We start from the raw sequence: 20124 nt of genomic DNA, 5'->3' as shown, positions 1-20124 counted from the left end.
ATTTTTTGTGTACGTGCTTGCTTCCGTGGGGCAGTTATCAGCAAATTAATGTGATTCAGTGCTTGTAAAACTTCATAGTCTGTTCAACTGTGTTCACAAAACAGTGCTGGCCCATCGATGATACACGGATCAGCTTGCACCATCTGCCAGGCTTTCTGTCGCAGAACAATCTCTTGATACTGTCACAGCCGCTCATCTTAACTTGCTGTGGACGCTTTCCTGGCTTGCATCTGATTCTGTCTCTGGTTGCATTCTTGAGAAACAATCCTCTCTCTCTTGGGGCATGCTAAAACCCCAAGGCTCCTTCAAGTGATTTTTACAGGTGTTTCAGATTTTTTTTCTTGGAGAACCTAACTTGCAGGTCATTGTGAAAGTCCAGGTCTTGACAGTGTCAAATGCTTTGGTCAAATTCACTGAGAAGAAACAGAACAGACGTGCTATTCTATACTTTGCTGACAAATACCGCACCGGCTGCATCTCTTCTGCATTTTAAGCTATGTCATGAGTCAAACAGCATGTACCAGACTATGTTATTCTCAAGAAAGCATTCTAGTAGTGTGCTATCCAAGACAGGATAATCTTTGCTGTCTGTTTTTACTTTTTTTTAATTGTCAATGGTAAAGAAAACAGCACTTTTGAAATCCTGCCTTTCCTATGTCTTCCAGTTTGAGGGGACAAAGCAAGCCCTGAGAGACCATTTTGAGGGAGTAGGGGGATACATACAGCTAACAGTGATTGCTGATGGGATGCATCTTAAGCAAGGCACCAGTACACTGCATTTTCTAATAGAGCTGTATATGTATTCATCAGTTCATCCACTTGATTCTGTTTCTTTCTTAATATTTGTCAAGGTTTTCACTGACTATGAACATACCTGTCTCTTTTTGCTAGGTCTTTTATTCCCTCTGACAGCCCAGCAGAACCTCAAAATGAAAAGATTTTGCATTATTTATGGAACTTAGGCATAGATCCCCATAATGTTACCTGAAGCTCCACAAAGCCTGTGGTGGGTTTTCTTCATTTATAACTATTTTATAAGTCTGTAACTGTTTGCTTGGCTTGGATTAGGTATGAAGTAGGTTTTATTTGGGTACCTGTCTAGCCCAGTGTTGCATGCAGAGCGCTGATTCTAGATCAGTCCTTTTCTTCCACTCTTTATTGATGACCCTTCATAAATCAGTCTGGGCTCAGTTTTGCTCTGACACTCATGAGCTATGAAGCTATCAGGAGCTTGCAGACATAAATCAGGTAGCTAGGGCTCATTGTGCATTCATTGTTCATGCAACAATGGTTTGAGATAAAAACCCAGATAAAACATGATACAAGCTCTACAAGCAGGATACTATACTCTTGGCAACAAAACACCTTGTATATCATCTTTGTTATTTTTAAAGGTCAGTGAATGGGACCACACACACAATAGTCAGAGGTATTAATGTGCCTAACGGCTCACTCACAATTTTGGTATCTATACAAATTTGGCTGTAAATATAAAACAAAATATATACAGTAAACAGACACTATTTGCCTGACCTGTTCCCTGCTGCTGCTTAATACTTGCAACTCTCACTGATTTCTGACAGCTGAAGATGTTCAGCATTTGTAAATATCAAACAACTCTCTCCTCTGTTTATACAGAACTGAGTTCCTGGTCTGGGAGCAGAACCTTACCACCACTCAGAAAAGTACTCAGGCCGCAAGCTCACGTGTAAAGCTCTCACATAATCTATGTAATACAGATTAAGCAGCCTATGTTCCTTCCCCCAGATAGGAAGAAGGCTGGAACTGGACTACCAGAAGGACATACAGAGCTCAGCCTTTGTTCAGCTTTGATCTCCTGCTGAGACCAGCCAGGTCAAAACACAGCACGTTATAGCCCCAGCGTACAATATTTCTGTCCAGGGTTTTGCAAAACTTTGGACCTATTGCATATATGTCATGCAGGGGGTTTTTTGTATATGCACAATATATCTGATGCAGCCAAGAATGCTTCTGCTTAGTGCAGATGTACAGAGCCTCCCACAAAAGCTGGACTTACTATGCAGATCTTCGGCACAAATACCTCTAAGCAACAATTAGCACCTCCACTTACACTGGAAAATGTCTGAGACTTTCGAACATATGGCAGCCCAGTGAGAGCTCCTGGGTGCATACAGTACTGTCTCACATTTCTGTCTGCTAGTTCCATCAGGTCAGACACAAATTCTTCAGAAAATTACTGGACAATTTTTTCCAGCAGAAAGAGGACACATCCAAAACCACTAGGCATACAAAAGACCTGCTTTTTTTTTATATTTGGAAAAGGTAACACCTAAACTTGACATGGTTCCTTAAGATAAAGGCAAAGCTCCGTATTGGTATTCTGGTGTAGTCTTGCAAAAGAAGAGGAAGAGCAGCAGCATCAATTCCGTTGTCCTAGATGTCAAAAGCAGGCGGGAGAATGGACAGGTCCAGCATTGTTCTGGTCCAACTAATTATTTAATCACTGAAAGAATTTTAATGAATGCCATAAGAAAAAACATTATCACCTTGAACATAAATGTTTTATTTGAATTACGCAGCATAAGCAAATAGAATTTCATCCTTGTTTTCAGAATTAACTAGTGAGCTCTGAAAACACCTTTTTGCTTTGCACCTGCCACTCTGTGTATCAAACAATCAAATAACTCTTAAATCTCATCAAATGAACTCCCAAAGTCATTGAAGAGATAATAAACCAGGTTACAACACTTGTCTGGTATACAGTTAAATGCCCTTCATATATCTTTAAGTGGTTATTAATCTCTGAATTAGTTTAGAATACATTAACCTTCAAGGTAAATTAGATCAATCAAGAAAATGACTCACAAGACTAGGTCTATCTTTTTTGCTCAAATTTGGAATGTGTGCCAAGAATATAACAGCAGCGGGGAGAGAGCATTCAAATGCAGCTTTTCCCTGAAAGTATGACATTTATTATGGAGAGGGGTTGGACATTCATATTCTTCTTGATGCTTATGGATAAAGTTGTTCCTTAGGATAAGAGGAATCAATGACCAGTTGAGAACAAAATGCTTACAGTTGTGCTAAAGGGGAATTACGCTGTGAATGCAGAATGACATGAAGCTCATGAAAATTAGGTGTAATCATATCCTCAGCTCAATTTATTTTCTACTCTGGGTTTATTCTGGCCTTGTTTACTTTAATTACAGAAGTGGCTGAAAAGCTTATTCTGTTCCATTTTGGATATGGCACACAGTCCAAACATTTGTCACATTCTGCTTCAAAATTACTTCGATCTTCAACTTTTTGACTTCAGATCTTACAGAAAAGAGGTGCGCAAATACTCATGTGGGAACGGACCACCATTACAGTTACTATACATAACGTCATGCTGTGCATTGTTCTAAGAACCTATGAATTCAATGTTTAGCCACTCAACTTTAGCCACTTCAGTTTTCTAAAGGAATATGAGAATATTACCACTGAGTAGCAAGAAGACTAACCTGAAGTCAAGTGGTTTTTAATGTGAATGATTGATTGATGGTGAAAGCTTTGTGGTGGTTTAAGCTCATGATTTATTTTGCTGCTGCAAAATGCCATGCATAGTTATCCTGGCTTAGCTGACAAGTGATAAGTCACTGAGACAAACTCAGGCTCCTATGTTTGTGAGAAGATAGTTAACTATTTTTACAGGATACTTCAGATCACACCAGTGATCAGTGTCACTATTTATAATGCTATATTCCAAATCTACACTTAAAATCCGTAGCTATGAGAAGTGTCACAAGAGGTGCACTTCCTCTAACTGTAGTTAGTGAAGCACAGCTTTCGTGCATAGTCATAACACACTGAAAAACTGAAGGAAATTGCTATCTTGAAAACCTTTCCTTTGGCTGGTAAGGGGATTATTTTATTAAAACTTCAAAGACTGCAGTTCGCCTTGACATCAGAATATCTAGAAGCATGAGATTTACAGTGCTGATAGATGGCATATTAAGACTCATTGTGCTGCTTTACAAATGGACAAAAAAATCTAAACCATAAATCAAACCACCTTTTAATACCAGCATAGCGTGTTCCAAAGTAAAAGAAAATACAGATAGAACTTGCAAAGTGAGATCTGAGAGCGTGATGGAAAGGAAGTAATACTGAATACGGGCTCTGGTTTGCAGATACTGCATATTAAACATCTGACTTAGGAACTTTGCTGTTATCAAACTTCTGAAATATTTGTATAGTCCTATTGTTTTCAGACTGTTTACAGGCTAGGATTACATATACTCTTCAGGGCTTTGCTGGACCAGAATCATAAGGTCTGGAGCCTGCCCTTCTTGCCCCCAGGGCTCAATACCCAAGTAGTCTCATTTAAACTATTCCTCCAGTCCACCATTACTTTCCAGGAGGGTCAAGAGCATCCCACATAAGGCAGATAATGCTAGCCTCAGATGAACAAGACGACTATTTCTCTTGTCTTAGAGCATCATGCCCTTATGGTCCCACAGAAGTAGCACTGAGCAGACTGAAGGGGAAGCTCAGGATCCGCGCCAAGGTTGTCTGCAACTGTGCCACTTCCTTGAGGCATTAGTCATATTGGTTGTGAAGAATTTCAACACAGGATGGTGAACTCTGCAGTAGAAGTGGGAGATCTAGCTACCACAACTAATTCCAGCTTCTCTTGAGCCTGTGTTTGCGGACTTTAGCACAATAAATGCAGGCAACCAGATCCTGTTTTGGGGCAGATCTCTTTAGAGTATTACTGCCATTCAGCCAGCAGGGCCACAAAATCTGCTCCTCAGCTCTTCCATTCTGAGCTATTCTGCACCTGCTGAGATAATGTTCCTACTTCATCCTAATTGCAGAGAATTGAGTAAAAGCTTTGTCCTTGCGCATCTAGGAATAAAGACAGCATTTCAGCAATCTTGCTGCAATTAAATAAAGCTGAATGTGCATGCTGTAATTGAAAATGTCTGTTTCTTTAAAACAAATCAGTTTTAATTGGCATTCTAATTGAAAGCCTATTAAATATAGTGATAAATGCTATCTGAGAGATTATTTAAAATCTTGACACCTACATGATGCTTTACAAAGCTCTGAAAACATCAATTCACTCTTGCAATAGCTGAGACAGATAAGTAAACACATCTAGCTAATCTGAGGAGGAGAAAAAGAACTGAACAGAAACTGTTTAAAAAAAAGTATTTTCAAGAGCATACTGATTTTGGTTAAATGTTCAGAAAATGAGAAATTAAGCTTTTTTATATTCTCACAGCACCCAATCAGAATGAAGTTATTGTTGTAGTGAATCAGAATGCTGTCCTGAAGTGCCCAGTGCTCATGATAGTGTCAGAAAAGCCACACCAGCTTAGCTTAAAAATCCTTCCAGCCCATGTCATACCTTTGAGAGTGATCCATTGTGGTCACAACAAAGGCGGGTATGAGAATAGAACTAACCTATGGCAACATTTTCTTTGGGTAGCCCCTCAGCCTGGAGAACTGTTGCCCTGACTGCCTCAAGAAGAGGTTATTTTTGTGATGTTTATGTAGAATATAAGAAAATCTTCAGTCAATGACTTTCTCTCCTGTGTCAATGGTTGGCTTATATCTTAAAAAATGAAGTTAATGGTAAGAGTTGGCCTGACTCCGTTGATATTAAGTACACCCTGCGGTCTCGCTGGGAAATTGTCTTAATCCTTCCACTTGTAATACTCATCTCAGAATTTGGTGGTGTTCCTCTGGCGGTTGCCACTGTGAATGTGTTTATTTTCAGGAATACTGGTAGCTATAAGAAAATAAGCAAATTCAAAGCAAATACAGAGCTGCCTAGACAAAAATCAAATGTCAGATGAAAAAGCAAAGTCATTTTAACTAAACCCCTGATTCTAATCAACTTAATGGTTGATTGAATGGTAATGGTATCATTCAAACAAGATCCATAGCAAAAGATTTGTGTCCAATTAAACAGGTTGCTTTACAAATCTCTCCTATTTTTAATAAAGCTGACATGACAGCATTGGAGACCAAGAATTATTTAATGAATTTCTTGAATAATTGATCAAATAAAAAAGTCACTCTATTTGTGGCCAATTTGTGAACAGAATGGGAAACAATGTGTTTGAATAAACTGTTCATCGTGAATTATTTATTCAGTTCTAGTAACTCTTTGCATGGGGCTGCTTTTCTTCACCTGTGTCAATTGTAAGGAGACATATTATTAAAACAGCACAAAATTCTGTATTTGCCATAACTGAAGAGGCAAGTTAAAGTTTTCTGTCATCCTACATAGTCTCCATTGGAATGGCTAATGTGAATATAGCAAAACTACTCTATGTGCCAAGAAGAACGTTTGCAACATTTTTGAATCCTGTGTGTTCAGAAAGCTATGTCACTGCATGCCAGGCAAAACTTTTGCTGAAGATTTAGAATACACCCATCCCTGCTCCTGGTTAAATGGCTGGAATTCATCCTCTGCCGAGGACGTAAGATAGACTTTAAGGAGCTCAAGGTCTCATTTTTGTTTCAAGTCTTGGCTTCACTGCATTGGTAATGGAGGAATTATTAGTCCTTCCATGAGGATTTTCATTTCTATAATTTAATTTTCCAAATTCTGTATAATGGTGAATTCTCAGCCACACACTTATAGAATCTGCAAGCAGACTGTGTTTAGTAACAGAAAGGAAGTCCCTCTGATAAGATTTATCCCTTCCACTTAAATCCACAGATTTCAACTCTAAGTTGCCAGATGAAATTACTGTAAAATAGATACCTCCAATGGATTTAGATTCTTTTTTTTTTACTTGCAATTCTTGCCTAAAAATTACTTTTTCATGACTAATTCTTGGTTTGGAGTACATAGCTTCACAAAATACTTGGGCAGTTGCAGTGATGTCCCTAGGACACAGAGTATAAATATTTTGTTTTGGTAAAGCTTCTAGCACTGACTGGATCTTTACGCAAATGACAGGCTTTTTATTATTATCTGAGAATAATGGGTGCAACCTCTAAAAGGAGGCCAGCAGAATTATGGAGCTTAAACTCTCAGTTTATAAATTGCACCGTACTCAAAAGGCTACACTCTGCGTGCCTCAAGTCTTCAGCTTTTATGAACTAGCTCAGATACAATATAACACAGTTTGAACCTCCTCTGAAAAGTAAACCCCAAAGGATTATTGTATAAATGTCAGCATATCTTTACCTTGCTGCTTCTTTTAATGACTGCTGTACCTAGCAGGCTCTGGCTAAAAAACAAGCATCCAAATGTCCAGCTCTTCCAAACATACTTTCATGCTCAAAATCCAGCTCTTCTTGGTCCAGACAAATGGCTAGTTGAAAGCAGGACAGCTACATGTGCTTTGTGTCTTAAGCTACAACAGACTGGACATCACGGCTGTCTGGCTCTGTTCCACTCATACTGTTACAACAGTTAAAGGAAAAGAATTTTCCTCTCCCTGGGGACTCGGAAACAATCATTCTTTTCTGTTTTAACATTTTGCAGGCACTAGGGATAGGTGTGTTTTTAGCTGTGATCACTGTACTGTATACTGCTTTGGAAAGCTGAGATAAGCATTCCAAATACCTGCTTCACAGAAAATGGAGATGAAATAAGATTAGCTCTTTTAAAAAGGCAGGAGGAAAGAGGGTGGGGGAGAATAAAGAAATCACTTCCAAAGAGCTACTAAAAATTCACTTCTTCACCTGAATAATTACTTGTTATATCCTCTGAAATACCAGCATCACTCTAAGGGGTTTATCATTTGAAGTGGCATTTCCATGGTAGCCAGTACTATGTGACTGTAATCCCTTCCAAGCTTTTAAATGCTCTAATAAAGCTCAATATCAATAATCAAGAAAGGAACAGTTGTAGGCTTCGCTGTATTTTTCATCTCATTATTCTTTATAAAAATGGCTCTGTCCTTTCTTCTCACAGTAATGTTGCCTTGCCTACTGATTGTGCCCCTTTTTAAGCCACAGGGAAGAAAGAAAATATGGTAAGTAACGACATGGGCTTTTTCAGATTTTCCATTTGTGAAAAATAGTAATAAAACCTTGAAAATTACATTGCAGAGACATTAAAAAAATGTATACATACACCAGTCACCTTTTTTTTTTTCAAGAGAACAGGCAAAAGCAGAAATTAAGAGATAAAACCAATTACTGCTTTTTGTTCTAAATCAGTATTTCTCATAGGCTTTGGTACTAATTTTGAGTCAATTTTAACACAACGTCTAGGAAAAATGTAAACCATTTGCTTAATGCAAATCACATCCAATTTTTGCAGACTGAGTTGAGGACATTTGCTGCTACTAAGGCAGAGATCTTTGCATGTGTGGTCTTACATTCACCACATTATAGATAGTGGTAAAGTTTCTGTTTAATTCACTTCCTCTAGCCTAATGTGTCTGGGGCACTCAGTAATGGTTTAGCAGACAAGGGTCAACCCTAATTCTTCAAGAAAATTGAAATGTTAACCACAGAGAAAAGTGGGCAGATTGTTGAGGATTTTCCTGCTCCGCACTGCTGTTTCTGTAATGGCTAAGATCATCAGCAAAGCTGTTTCCGACATACAAAAGGGCTTGGATGTCTGAAAGTAGCATCTCTTCTTGTTCCCAGCTACAGTCATAAGATTCCCTGTAAACTCTGTAAAATTCCACATCTAGGTAAAAGAAAGAATTTAGAGGGACTGCCACAAGCTTTCTCTGTGTAGGAGAAAGTCCTAATGCCATGAAATTCAATGACTTTTAATGAAAGTACTAACACCAATAAAAAATCCCAAAAGACAACACAGGAAACAAAAATGAAACTTATTTTCTCATTGTGTTTCCACCCTGAATTCCACACACAGTGATTTTGTACAAATGCAACAGCAATGAATTCAGGAAATCTGCACAAGTATACATAAAAATGAAGCTTAGATGTTTTTGCAAAGCATTGTTTGTTTTTCCATGTGAGCTCAGAACCCCTTTAGAAATAGCTAGGATGGAACTCATTAATGCACTGTGAACAGAAAACCCTACTGCATTTCTGTTGTCTATAAAATATAGTACAGACATTTCAAACATTGCTGGTGTCACCTTTTCACAGCAAGCTCTAAGTTGGTTCATAGATCTTTCTTACTCCATTGCTTCCAAATGAACCATAATAGCTACAAAATGGAAATAATTCTATTTTTTTTGAGTTGTTGCAAATTTCCATGTTTGCTTTGTGCCTTAAATAAATTGTTCCTGTATAATTATGCAGACTACTGTAGCGCATTAATTCAGTTCTATTTCACAACCAAAAGACCGAGACAGCAGCATTTTCAAAGCTGAACTAGAGCTTTCTCCTTTCATTATGATGATTAACAGAATAGAATGTGACACAATTTGGTTCATATAATTCAGCTAGTGTAAGTGGTACATTGATGCGTAACAACCAACTTTTGTGGCCTTATCTGAAAAATAGTATAGAATAAACTTGGATGTACGCATTAATGAAGAGGTAGTCACTGGAAATAGCTGAGATTTCAGAAAAAAGTTACATTTATAGAGAATCTCTCTCATTTGCTCCCTTCAGAATTCATTACAGCTAAGGGGAATTGATTTCTTTTGGCTCTGAATTAATCACTTTTCCATTTTACATTATTTTAATTGTATGATTAATTTGTTTTTCCAATTTGTGAATGGTGTTCATTATCTTAGCATCTATACACCTCCATTAATTGACATATAAACATTTCAACATGAAGCTACAGGTCACCATGTAAGCAGAGAAGAGCCTAAATGCATATTTTTCAGCGTGTTAGGAAATGCACGAACTATAGCCAAGCTCGATCCAGAGCTCCATTATCAATGCACCAAATCTACTGTGGAATAAAAAGCAGACTTTGTATTCTCCATTGCAGTACAAAGGACAAATGAAAATAGCAGGTTACAGACAAATTACTCCGAAAAATTTCCTAACTTTTGCATCAATTTTCACATCAAGAACTTCACCTTTGAAGTAAGAGGGAATTGAAACCAGCATTTAAGGAGCAGAAGGAACGAGCCTGTGATCTTTCTGCCACATGTCCTGTTTAGTGTAAGTAAAGCTTTGCAAGCTATTCATACTTGACGTGAAACTCAGGAAATTCTTGAGATAATTCCTATGCTAACCACAAAGTTACAGCATGTTGTCATAGCAACAGGCATCAGTTGAAACTTCATGATGATATTAAATAAATCTTTGCTTTGATATAAAATGAAATGCAATTTTATTAGATGTTTGTCATATCAAATATAATGGAAACAAAATTATGTGTCAAGAAGTTCTAGCCAGTGACAATAAATAAAAGTCAACCTGATGTGAAATTCTTGTGCTGATGTCACCAAACAGCATTATAAATACACACAGCTACTTAGCAGTCTGTTGTCTGGAAAAGTGAAAGCATACGAAGGCCAAGCTAGATGTAAAAATGCAAAGCACCAGCTAAGTGTCACTTACAGTACATGTGGCTGAAATGCAAAATACTGGTTGGTGCGCATTAAAAGTAGCATGAAAGTTCCATGACTCATTTGAGATAAAGGTGGCTACCACAGTAGAAAGTAACAGCATTGTAGAGATAAAAAACCATTTTTTTTTAACTTTGTTAAAGTCTGGCAGCTACTGTATCCAACGCAAAGCTGGCTATAAACTTGTACTTTGTGCCCTCTAGTTACTTTTTCTTCAAGAACTTGAAAAAAAAACAAAAATAAAACAAGAAACCCACAACCAACCAACCCACACTTGTCTATATAGGGTATCATATATCCAGTTCTTCATCCCGTGGTACTTTGTACCTGCAATAATGAGGTGCCAGAGAAGTGACGGTACAGGTAAACATGAGTGCTATAACGCACTCCTTGGCTATTAATAAATATCACTATCTCCTCGCTGGCTACATCATACAGGAATGAACTGCGAGGAGGATAATCTGGGAGAGAATACCTGCAAAACCTCTGCAACAGGGATCTCACAGTAACATCCACAAGCAGTCACACAGCTACTCCCTACCACTAATGTCCAAAGCTGGAGGGTGAAGAGAACAGAAAGAAAAACATCCTCAACTGTAGCTCCATCAAATGTTGTAGAACAAATTAACTAGTAAAATAAATTCTACAGTCGATTTTGCTACCACTTTTGTAAAATCAAAGATCATGACCATAATAAAATGTGTTATCGTGGCCAAAACTCTTCTACAGTGAAGTCCATTTTGCTCCTTTTTTTAAAAATAGTAATTCTTAATATTTGTATTTGCCTGCATATGCGCTGTAGCAGCACGTTCTGCAAAGTGTACAGTGTACCAACATGGTCCCATCTGCTTAGACAGTCTGTGTGTATTTGTGTACTCCTACCTTGCTTCAATAAGCCTACCAGATTTACTCTCTACGGCAGTGGGAAAAGTAGCTGGGGAGGGGAGAAGGAGGTAGAGGAAATGCTGTAGGGTTTAAAGAGGCCTGCCTTCATGAAGGATCATAGCCACAAACATGAAATGAACAGTTTGCTAATATTTCTACCTATCTGCTGAATAATTACAGATACAGCAAGGACTATGCATGACTTCAACTACTGACTTGGAGGGACGTGTTTGTATTAACCTACCTAACCATGTATCTGTTTACAATTCTTATCCCCTAATTGCTGTTTCTTTCATGTAAATAACTGTATAAGCCAAGGAGGGGGAAAAATGTACTGTCACCCTTAACATGGTTTTGACTTTGCACCTCAACAGAAAAAAAAAAAGTGTAAAATGGTTGGGACACATTTTTACAAGAGGTTTAACACAGCTAACTACATAAGCAGCACAGGAGTTACCGGGATTTCCATCTGTGGGTGACATCATCCTTGCTTCTCTCATCAAAAGTCAACCACTATAAATGCTATCCTGAACATCTCAAACACATCCATTGCTCTTCTTTTCAAGAGCATAAATTATCATAATGTATTTGTCTTAGGTAGCACATACATGAAAAACATATGAACACTTCTCTAACCCCTACAAAGGGGAGGCAAGTCTTCAAGTTTAAACACTTCCCCAGAGGCTGTTTGGGAGCATAGACACATTTAACACTGGTGCTGGGAGACATTTTCAAAAGCAAACTAAAGCTTTCATGGATGAACTTTTAATAGCAATATTAAGCAACTGGGGAAGAAAGAGTTTTTGCAACAAAAATGAAACAAAGTTTTATTATTTTCCCCTGAAGTGTTAATAAAAAAGTCTTGGGTGTAGAGTTACCATCAGTCCTTAGCCATGTGCATTGAGATTAATATTTTTTATCTGAGTTGATTTACTGCCATTGTGTACCCAAAGGCAGTCAGGTTTTATACTTGTGTGCTATAGGTTGTTGTTGTTCAATGACTAGCCCTTACCAATGAGTCTGGTTTAATTCACACTTCTATCCAGATACCTAATAGACAGTAGCAATTTCAACTGTAAATATAATTTTAAAGAAGTTGTAACTTCACCAGAGCACTGTAAGTCTGGTATGCACAATCCTATTAGCTACAGTTAACAAGGCAAGAAAATCATCCAAACATGATGATATGATGGACTTCTGTACCATGCTTGAAGGGGTAAAACCTGACAGAATCTAAAAATCCACTGAACAATGTTTTTCTTCACTTGTGCTGGGCTGTGTTGAGAAAGCAAACAGGAAAATTTTCCTAATAGCTTAAGGAAATGGCCAGGCATAGTACTGGCCGAGCCTGTATTTCAACATCAAGTACAGGGGAAAGGAGAGACAAGATGTACAAGTGGTAACAATGCCAGACCAGACCACAGCGGTTATCCTGAAGCAATCCTTTGATGAACTTACATTATAACCCTGCACCCCATCACTCAGCGTCTCCAAGTGTGGGGTTTGCTGGCATGACTAGAGGGCCACCTAATGATACCTGCAGTTTAAAAATTGAGGTCAAAGTCACAGTATACTAACCAGCTTTGGAGAGCAACAGCAAACAAAAGATTTTTGTAAATCTGCAGTAAATGTCTGACGTTCTACTCAGTTTTTTTTTTTTTTATTACATCTCTAACAGCTGGATGCAGTCCCCCTTAACTGTAAACCTGTTTCATCTCTTGCTGAGGGAACTCCTTCATAGCCATTTATGCCTGTGTTTGGTACACTGCGTCCTGTGCAGTCCAATCAGCAGCTAACGTTTAATTGCAAAATAATTTGTTTTTCTGTATGACTCATACAATCAATATAAGGACAAACTTGGTTCTAAGTAATTTCTGTCAGGCCTTATCATGCCTATACACATCCACTTTTTTTTTTTTCTCTTTCATGAATCAGACTATTAGAATAACATTAGGTAAATTATCTGAACCACTGACTCATGCAAACCAAACTACTTAATTCTGTTGCTCCTACAGAAAATATGGCTTTAGTATTCAGCATTCAATCTCTTTTTGCTCTCTGAAGTGATAGTTAATACCACAAAATTATCTGTACTTCGGCTACACACCGCTTCCTATAATTACTGAATAATTATCAACCACATTTACATTATGGAGTGTAATGGTATCCGAGGATCTTCTATACAAAAGCAATGAGCAATAATGAAAGTTCCACTGAGGAAGGTTATGCTAGAGATCATCATGTGGAAAACATTTTTGTATCAGCTGACAAGATACAGAATCACAAACAAGCCCCTGAAAATGTAACAAGTATTATAATTGTGTCCTACTATGTTTACAGAGTTTTTAGCAGGCTGCTTTGAAAAACTAGTAAGTTAAGTCTCCTTGACATCATGCACTGAAATGAGCTATATTTCACTGGCTGCAGTTTTGCTAGTTTACCTGCTTTAATTGCTGCAACCGAGTGAAAAGCCAGCCACTGGTGGCTCTGTGACTTGCCAAACAAAAACAGTATGGAAACTGTATTTTAATACAAAAATGGAGCTGAATAGCTAATTCAATCACTAAGAGATCATAAGAGATCATTGGCCCAATGCTCTAAACGAAGCCCTTAGATTAAAATAACACTTAGCACTTCTACGGTACATTTCATCTTTGAAGTGCTTTACAAATGTCACTCCCTTGACAATACAGAGAACGACAGTAAACTATTTGCATTCTGACAACGATATTAAAAAATGTATATTGCCAAGTGCAGCTAAATGATTCATGACATGTACAGAGGTGCATAAAGGATCAGGGTTTTTTTCATGGACTTATATTATCTGAACAAGATAACTGTAAGGCGAACACTATTAGAGATAACAGAAATTTCCAATCTACCAAAAATAAAAGGTACTTTGAAGATAGGGCACCAGAATAAATGCCAACTGAGAAACAATTACATATATTCACTAGGGAGGAGAAAGGTTATTAAAAGGAAAAACTAGGACTCTGTCAAAAAGTTTCAAGCAACTGATGGACAATCTGCAACTTAACTTCTACAATGACAACTTAAGAACAAAAAAGTTTCCTGAATGTTCTATTTTACACGTATAAAAATATGAAATGATAGCCTGGGACAGCATGTTCTGTAAACTACAAAAATCCAGAGACTAATCTGAAAAAGTTTGTTGCATAATTACTTGCCTGACTTGCAAACACAATTGTCCAAACCTTACAAGGAAACTGGACATTACATGTGCAAAAAGGCACCTAGATTTTCAAGGCTTCATGGACATACAATTTGTAGTTAAGGACTAAGCAAACAGGAAAGACGCATCATATGTGTAAAAGCCTAAACTCCAGTAGCACAGGAAGGCCTAGCGAAATGGCCTAAAATACACCAACACCATGATAACCAGAAAAAAAGAAAGGAAATAAGGGGGGAGGATGTCACAAAACAAACCCCAAAGGACTAAAATCCAGCACCAGACAGGAAAGGCCTTTGGCATTTACAGGAACACTCTAACAGCCTTCTTTTCCCTAAACACCAGGGCTGTATATATGGACAATTCCCCTTCTATAATACCGAAGAACAGCAAGGATAATGCAAGCTCTCCACACCTTGCCAGCATTCTCCCTTTGGGTCCTTTACTGAACTAAGGTCCTCATCGGCCTTACAGCTGCCACTGGAATCACAGTTAAACCTTACTAGCTGCCTTTTTTTTTCCCCCGTAATGAAGCCATATCCATACTGTGGCCTATCTGGAAATCACGATCGTTTTAAATACCTGCAGTCTGCACAGCCGTGAATATGCTCAGAACTGCAGAGCTGGCACAGCAGTCACTTAGGAGTGAATTTTAACGTGTTACCAACCAATTAATGAGAAGGTAATCATTGCAGCCAAAGTTTCACTTTACTAAAATCAGCCCTGGCACTCACAGCCTAGGCATGGGTTTACCATAAAATGGGTTTCCCAGTTCTTTGATGCCATCTGCTGGATGCTTCTCATTATGGGTCAAACTCCATCACTAGCTCAGTTTTCACCTGGAAAAAGAAGTCTTTTACATTTTCTTTTGTTTATAATTATAAAGACAAGTGCATTGGATGGTTTATTTTAACATACCAAATGAATTGCTTGGCTGTTTAGAAAAAACCTCAAGATACCAGCACCTCCTATGACTGTAACCTTGCATTACTTAGCTCTCAAACTGCACTGTCCTGAAGGACTAAAAGCTATATCTAATAAAGCAGGGTGAGGCAGAGCTGAGTCACCTAAGTCCACAACAGTCCTATCACCTGCTCTCAAATAAATGGCCACCTTCTTCTCCCCTTAGTGCCTAAAATAACAGTAATTGGTCAACCCAGAACTGCTCCAAGTAGTTTGGTGCCAAATGCCTACCTAATGCAGAAAACTGTATGGAGGGTTCAGAAATTATGCAGAGGAACACCTATATCTCCTTGAAGGCCCAACACACTTGATTTGCAACAAGCACTGGCTGGCAGATAGAGCAGCAGAGTTGCCGTGGCTACCATATCCACATTTTACCTAAGAGTAGCCGAAGTATTCACTCAGAAAGTAAGGAAAAACTTGAACTCTTTCCTGAGGCACAGGTTTGAATTAAAACCACAACCAATTAGAAAACAAGGTTAAAAATCTGTACAGTTATAGCCAGGGTATTTGTACACATGTTCAGCAGCAGAAGCATACAAACCATCGGAATTCTACCGAAGAGAAACTTGGGAAACGCCAGGGCTAGACAGAACATTAGCACAGCTATTGAGACTTACAGCCAGCAGCTGATATACATTGTATGTAATATAAGTGCTCGTGTTGAGGTATTAGAGCTTCGCTGTTGAAGACAGTCTTCTCTTACGGCTATGCTAAACCTTATATACAACCTTAACAAACTTACGTAAACAACTATGTAAGTTACAACGCTGTAATTCATAAATAACAACCCACTGGTGAAATCCTGCTCAGGTGTACTGAAAATCCAAGTTCAATTTCACTACCCTGTTAAAACTACTTCAATAATAGAGAAACCAAGTGGGGGTTTTTTTTCACCCACATTCACACTGTTTGAAGAAAAGATGCTACGCGATTGATCTATGATAGGCAGGTACTAATCACTTTATAAATATATAGTCATCTCATACTCTGATTATTCATATTAAAAACAATGACTGTAGATTAATATTTGGGCAACTGAATTCTCTGTCCACACTGTTTTGGAAAATAGCTTAAAAAGACGATTTATGTACGCTGAGATTTAATTTTTAAAAACAAAGTCATAATGAGCAGGTATTTCCACGGAACAATACATTAATCAAAGCAGGCAACAGTCCAAAAGCTGAATTACAGTGAGACAGCACCTCATTTTTTTTAAGGATGTAAGGGGTCAGCAAATTAAGACATTTAAAAATTACATTCAACTCCACATAGTGATGGGAGACACAGTTCCAGGGACTGATGCTGACATAGCAACATCATCTAAGAACAATTCTGACATTAATTTGATATATAAATGTGGATTTATAAAACTGTTGTTCAGGAAAATTAGAAGTTAAGACACCACTCTGACTTACAGCATCTTTTGCGATTCCCAAATACAAAGTAGTAAATGACTGAATATGACTGTGACTCCAAAAGCTTTTCTTCAATACCAATGCGAGCTTTAAAGAGCCCTCCTTTCTCCCCTGTCAACTTGTTGCCATGTTGTGCGCTGAGCTAACAGCGTTTGTGCTATGTGAGTTAGGACTGAAAGACAAAGGATAGATTTAGTATTTCCAGGAGGGCTGCTAAAAACAGCTAAATAGCATTACAGCTGACTGTGAGATCATGCCCTATGTATTACAGAGAAACTTTTCTCAAACAGGCATGACAGTGCAAATCAAAAATTCCCCATTTCTATTGTTTTTATACTTAAGTATTTTCATAAGTGGGAAAGACCAAGGAAACTACAATATGTGCCTGACTTTATTACTTTAATCAACAATGCAAATATTCCAATCTTGATGCTTTACCAACAGTACGAAGTTTCCTAAACAAATAAATAACTGCAATAACCAAAATAAGAAAGCTCTGATTAAATAGATGGAACCCAAGACAGGAAACTTAAACAAAAAACAAAACAAAAAAGTGGTGGATTTTTTTTTTTTAAATGTAATTGTAACAATGTCAAAACATTTAATAAAACAAGGAAAAGTTGTACGGTATATTTAGAACACCTTTAACTGTCCTCGGCCTCAAGATTTATGTTATTTCCAAACTTTGCATAGAGCTGAACTTTCAGGTCAGATAACACCCTCTGAATTGATTCCACTCGGGATTCTAACACTTCAATTTCTTCTTGTAAACTTTTCTGAAAAAGAAAAAAAAAATCAACTAGTAATGTAAAACAAACTGAGTCATGTTTGTCAGCAACGTATAAACAACAAAGTATTACCTCTTTGCCAACTTTTTGCCAAGTCAGGCTGTAAGACTTATTATGGGGCCAAACAAAGGCTAGCATGACTTTGTATACTGACATCCCAGTTACGACTTACCGTGCATGCACATCCCCCTCCTCAAATCGTAATTCAAACATGAACTTTAGGAAGTAAAAGGTTCAAAGGATGAACAGATCATCCCATTCCAATGCTCACTGCCCAGACAAACCTTTGCCTCCTCCAGCATCTCTTGTGTCTCTTCTTGGGAATGACTAATGAAGACATCTCCAATTTGGTAGGGTATCAGAAGTGAATCACCATCGTCAAGCATCATGATGTCATCACAAGCATCTTCCAAGTTCTGAAGTTGTTTCTGTTTATCAAGACATAAGAAAGGTGGTCACTTTGTACTAGGTAAATTATTTCAATAGATACATTGTCATGCTATCAGCTGAATAATGAACTCGGTGAGTCTTCATTTTGGGCAAAAATCCTACCTGCCAGCATGATATCAACATGTTTAACAGAGCAGTTCCAGAGCTGTAATTTAGCATAAGTATTTAATTCAATGGAGCTGTACCAGTAGAAATTTCTAGTCAATACTCATTATCTGTCATTAATAGGATAATTAATTGTCCAGACAAGGGGAAAACACTTCAGATTTAAGTTTCACCAATATCTGATATGCTCTTACACAGGAATTCTTTTATTTAGCTAGATAACAGAAAAAAATAATAAATAAGATGGCAAATGTTAATTACTTTATTGTAAAAGTAGGATTGCTTAGAGTCCCAGCACCTTAAGCCATCAATGGAACATCAACATAAAAAGGCAACATTTTTACAATACACATATCAGGCAAAGTCATTATAGAAAACATTTTGTGACAGTACTAGCATTTTTTTAAAAAACTCAGTAAAACTTCTTTGGAAATGCTACGACTGATGTTGAAGGAAAGCGAATTAACACTAAAAAAGAAAGTTAGAACGATGTACCCTCTTCAGCCGAGCAAAAGAAAACCTCTGCACTCATAATGACAATCTCTGTCAACACATCGAAAGAAGAACGTAACAAACAACGGCCTTACTGGTTCAAGAAAAAGTAAATATGAACAATCTCAGGCAGGAAATTTTAAGAACACTACAAACAGCCATTATATATAGACAATGCTTCATGTATGACAACTACGGAGTTCTAAGAACCGCATGCAGAAATACACTAGTGCCCTTTATTTCTCATGACCTCTTTTTCCACTTTAACATTCTCCGACTATTTTCAAATCCCAAATTAGTAATCCACAGCCCCTATTTTCTGTGTTACAGCTGAAAATTAATTCAGAGCAACAATGAATAAGTGATATCTGAAGCAAATATACCTTTTTCACTTCTATTTCTTCTTTCAGCTCTGTGATCCTGCTAGTATTTCTTGCAAACTTGTTAATTTTCTGTTGATCTTCAAAAGTAACATTGACATCTTCTGCAGCCTGCAAGGAGGAGAGATCAAAATGAAGACTTCATTTCTTACATTAACTTGACTCTCACTACAAGATTACTCCTACAAAGCTTCTGAAAAATAACCTTACAGCCACTACATTCTGCTTATACACTTGATTCCTTAAAACGCCTCCTCAAGGACATCAGCAATACCCACATTCCGCTGGGCGGAGGCCCTACCAACATCCAATTAAAACACCAGCTGTCCATGGCATCCTAATACCAAAGGCTGTTTTCTTGATAGCACTGACAGTTGAACCAGACACCTCTGCTCCAAGATCACTGCAGGGTACAGCGCAACACGCCGATGTAAGCTGTCAGCAACACCATTTTATGCTAATTGGTTAGCTGGGATGTGCTACGGCGCGACAGGAGATTTTAAACCCGCTGAACCGTGCCTGAGGCAGACTCTCCCTGACTGACCTGCGGAGGCGGCGGCAGGGGCTGCGGCGGGCGGGCGACCCGCTGCTGGACACGGGTTGGGTGTCCTCCACTTACAGACAGTTCGCGCGGCAAAAAGGGCTTTAGCCAGTCCACAACAAACTGCGCCAGCGGACTCCGCAGCGTCGGTGTAACCACATCCGCACTTCCACGTCTGACGGCACGATAAGCGATTTCGACAGAGCCAAGACAACAACGCCAGGACCTTGACGCACCCGCAAGCGACCGGGGTGTTTTCGGCAGGGCCTAACCCGGAGCGGGCCTGACCCGGCAGCGGCCTAGGGAAAGGGAATCCCCCCTCCGGCCCCGCACAGGGCTGCCGCCCGGGGGGCTGCGTGAACGGGGAGCAGGCGCTCAGGGAGGCACCTCCGGGGAGCCGGAGCGAGGGGTGGGAGGCGGCGGGAGACAGCGATGAGGCCGCGTCGCCCCAGCGCCGAGAGACGCCG

The 20124-nt window shown here is 38.6% G+C and overlaps 1 protein-coding gene across 1 annotated transcript in view; it reads right to left on the bottom strand.

Annotated features, from left to right (window-relative positions):
* Positions 1 to 17023: 17023 nt before the first annotated feature.
* Positions 17024 to 20124, bottom strand: part of PFDN4 (prefoldin subunit 4) — a 4354-nt gene continuing 1253 nt past the window's right edge. Inside the window, exons 2-5 of the mRNA XM_009326858.1 lie at positions 19661 to 19883; positions 19120 to 19227; positions 17974 to 18117; positions 17024 to 17677 (exon numbers count right to left, since the gene is read on the bottom strand). Of these exons, the coding sequence (XP_009325133.1) occupies positions 17546 to 17677; positions 17974 to 18117; positions 19120 to 19227; positions 19661 to 19883 (607 nt within the window). The 3' untranslated portion in view covers positions 17024 to 17545. The remainder of the gene's footprint in view (positions 17678 to 17973; positions 18118 to 19119; positions 19228 to 19660; positions 19884 to 20124) is intronic.

Source organism: Pygoscelis adeliae, unplaced genomic scaffold (assembly GCF_000699105.1).
Source record: "Pygoscelis adeliae isolate BGI_AS28 unplaced genomic scaffold, ASM69910v1 Scaffold286, whole genome shotgun sequence".
NCBI lineage: Eukaryota > Metazoa > Chordata > Aves > Sphenisciformes > Spheniscidae > Pygoscelis > Pygoscelis adeliae.
The sequence above is the reverse complement of the archived record's forward strand: the minus strand, read 5'-3'. Positions and strand labels throughout refer to the sequence as shown.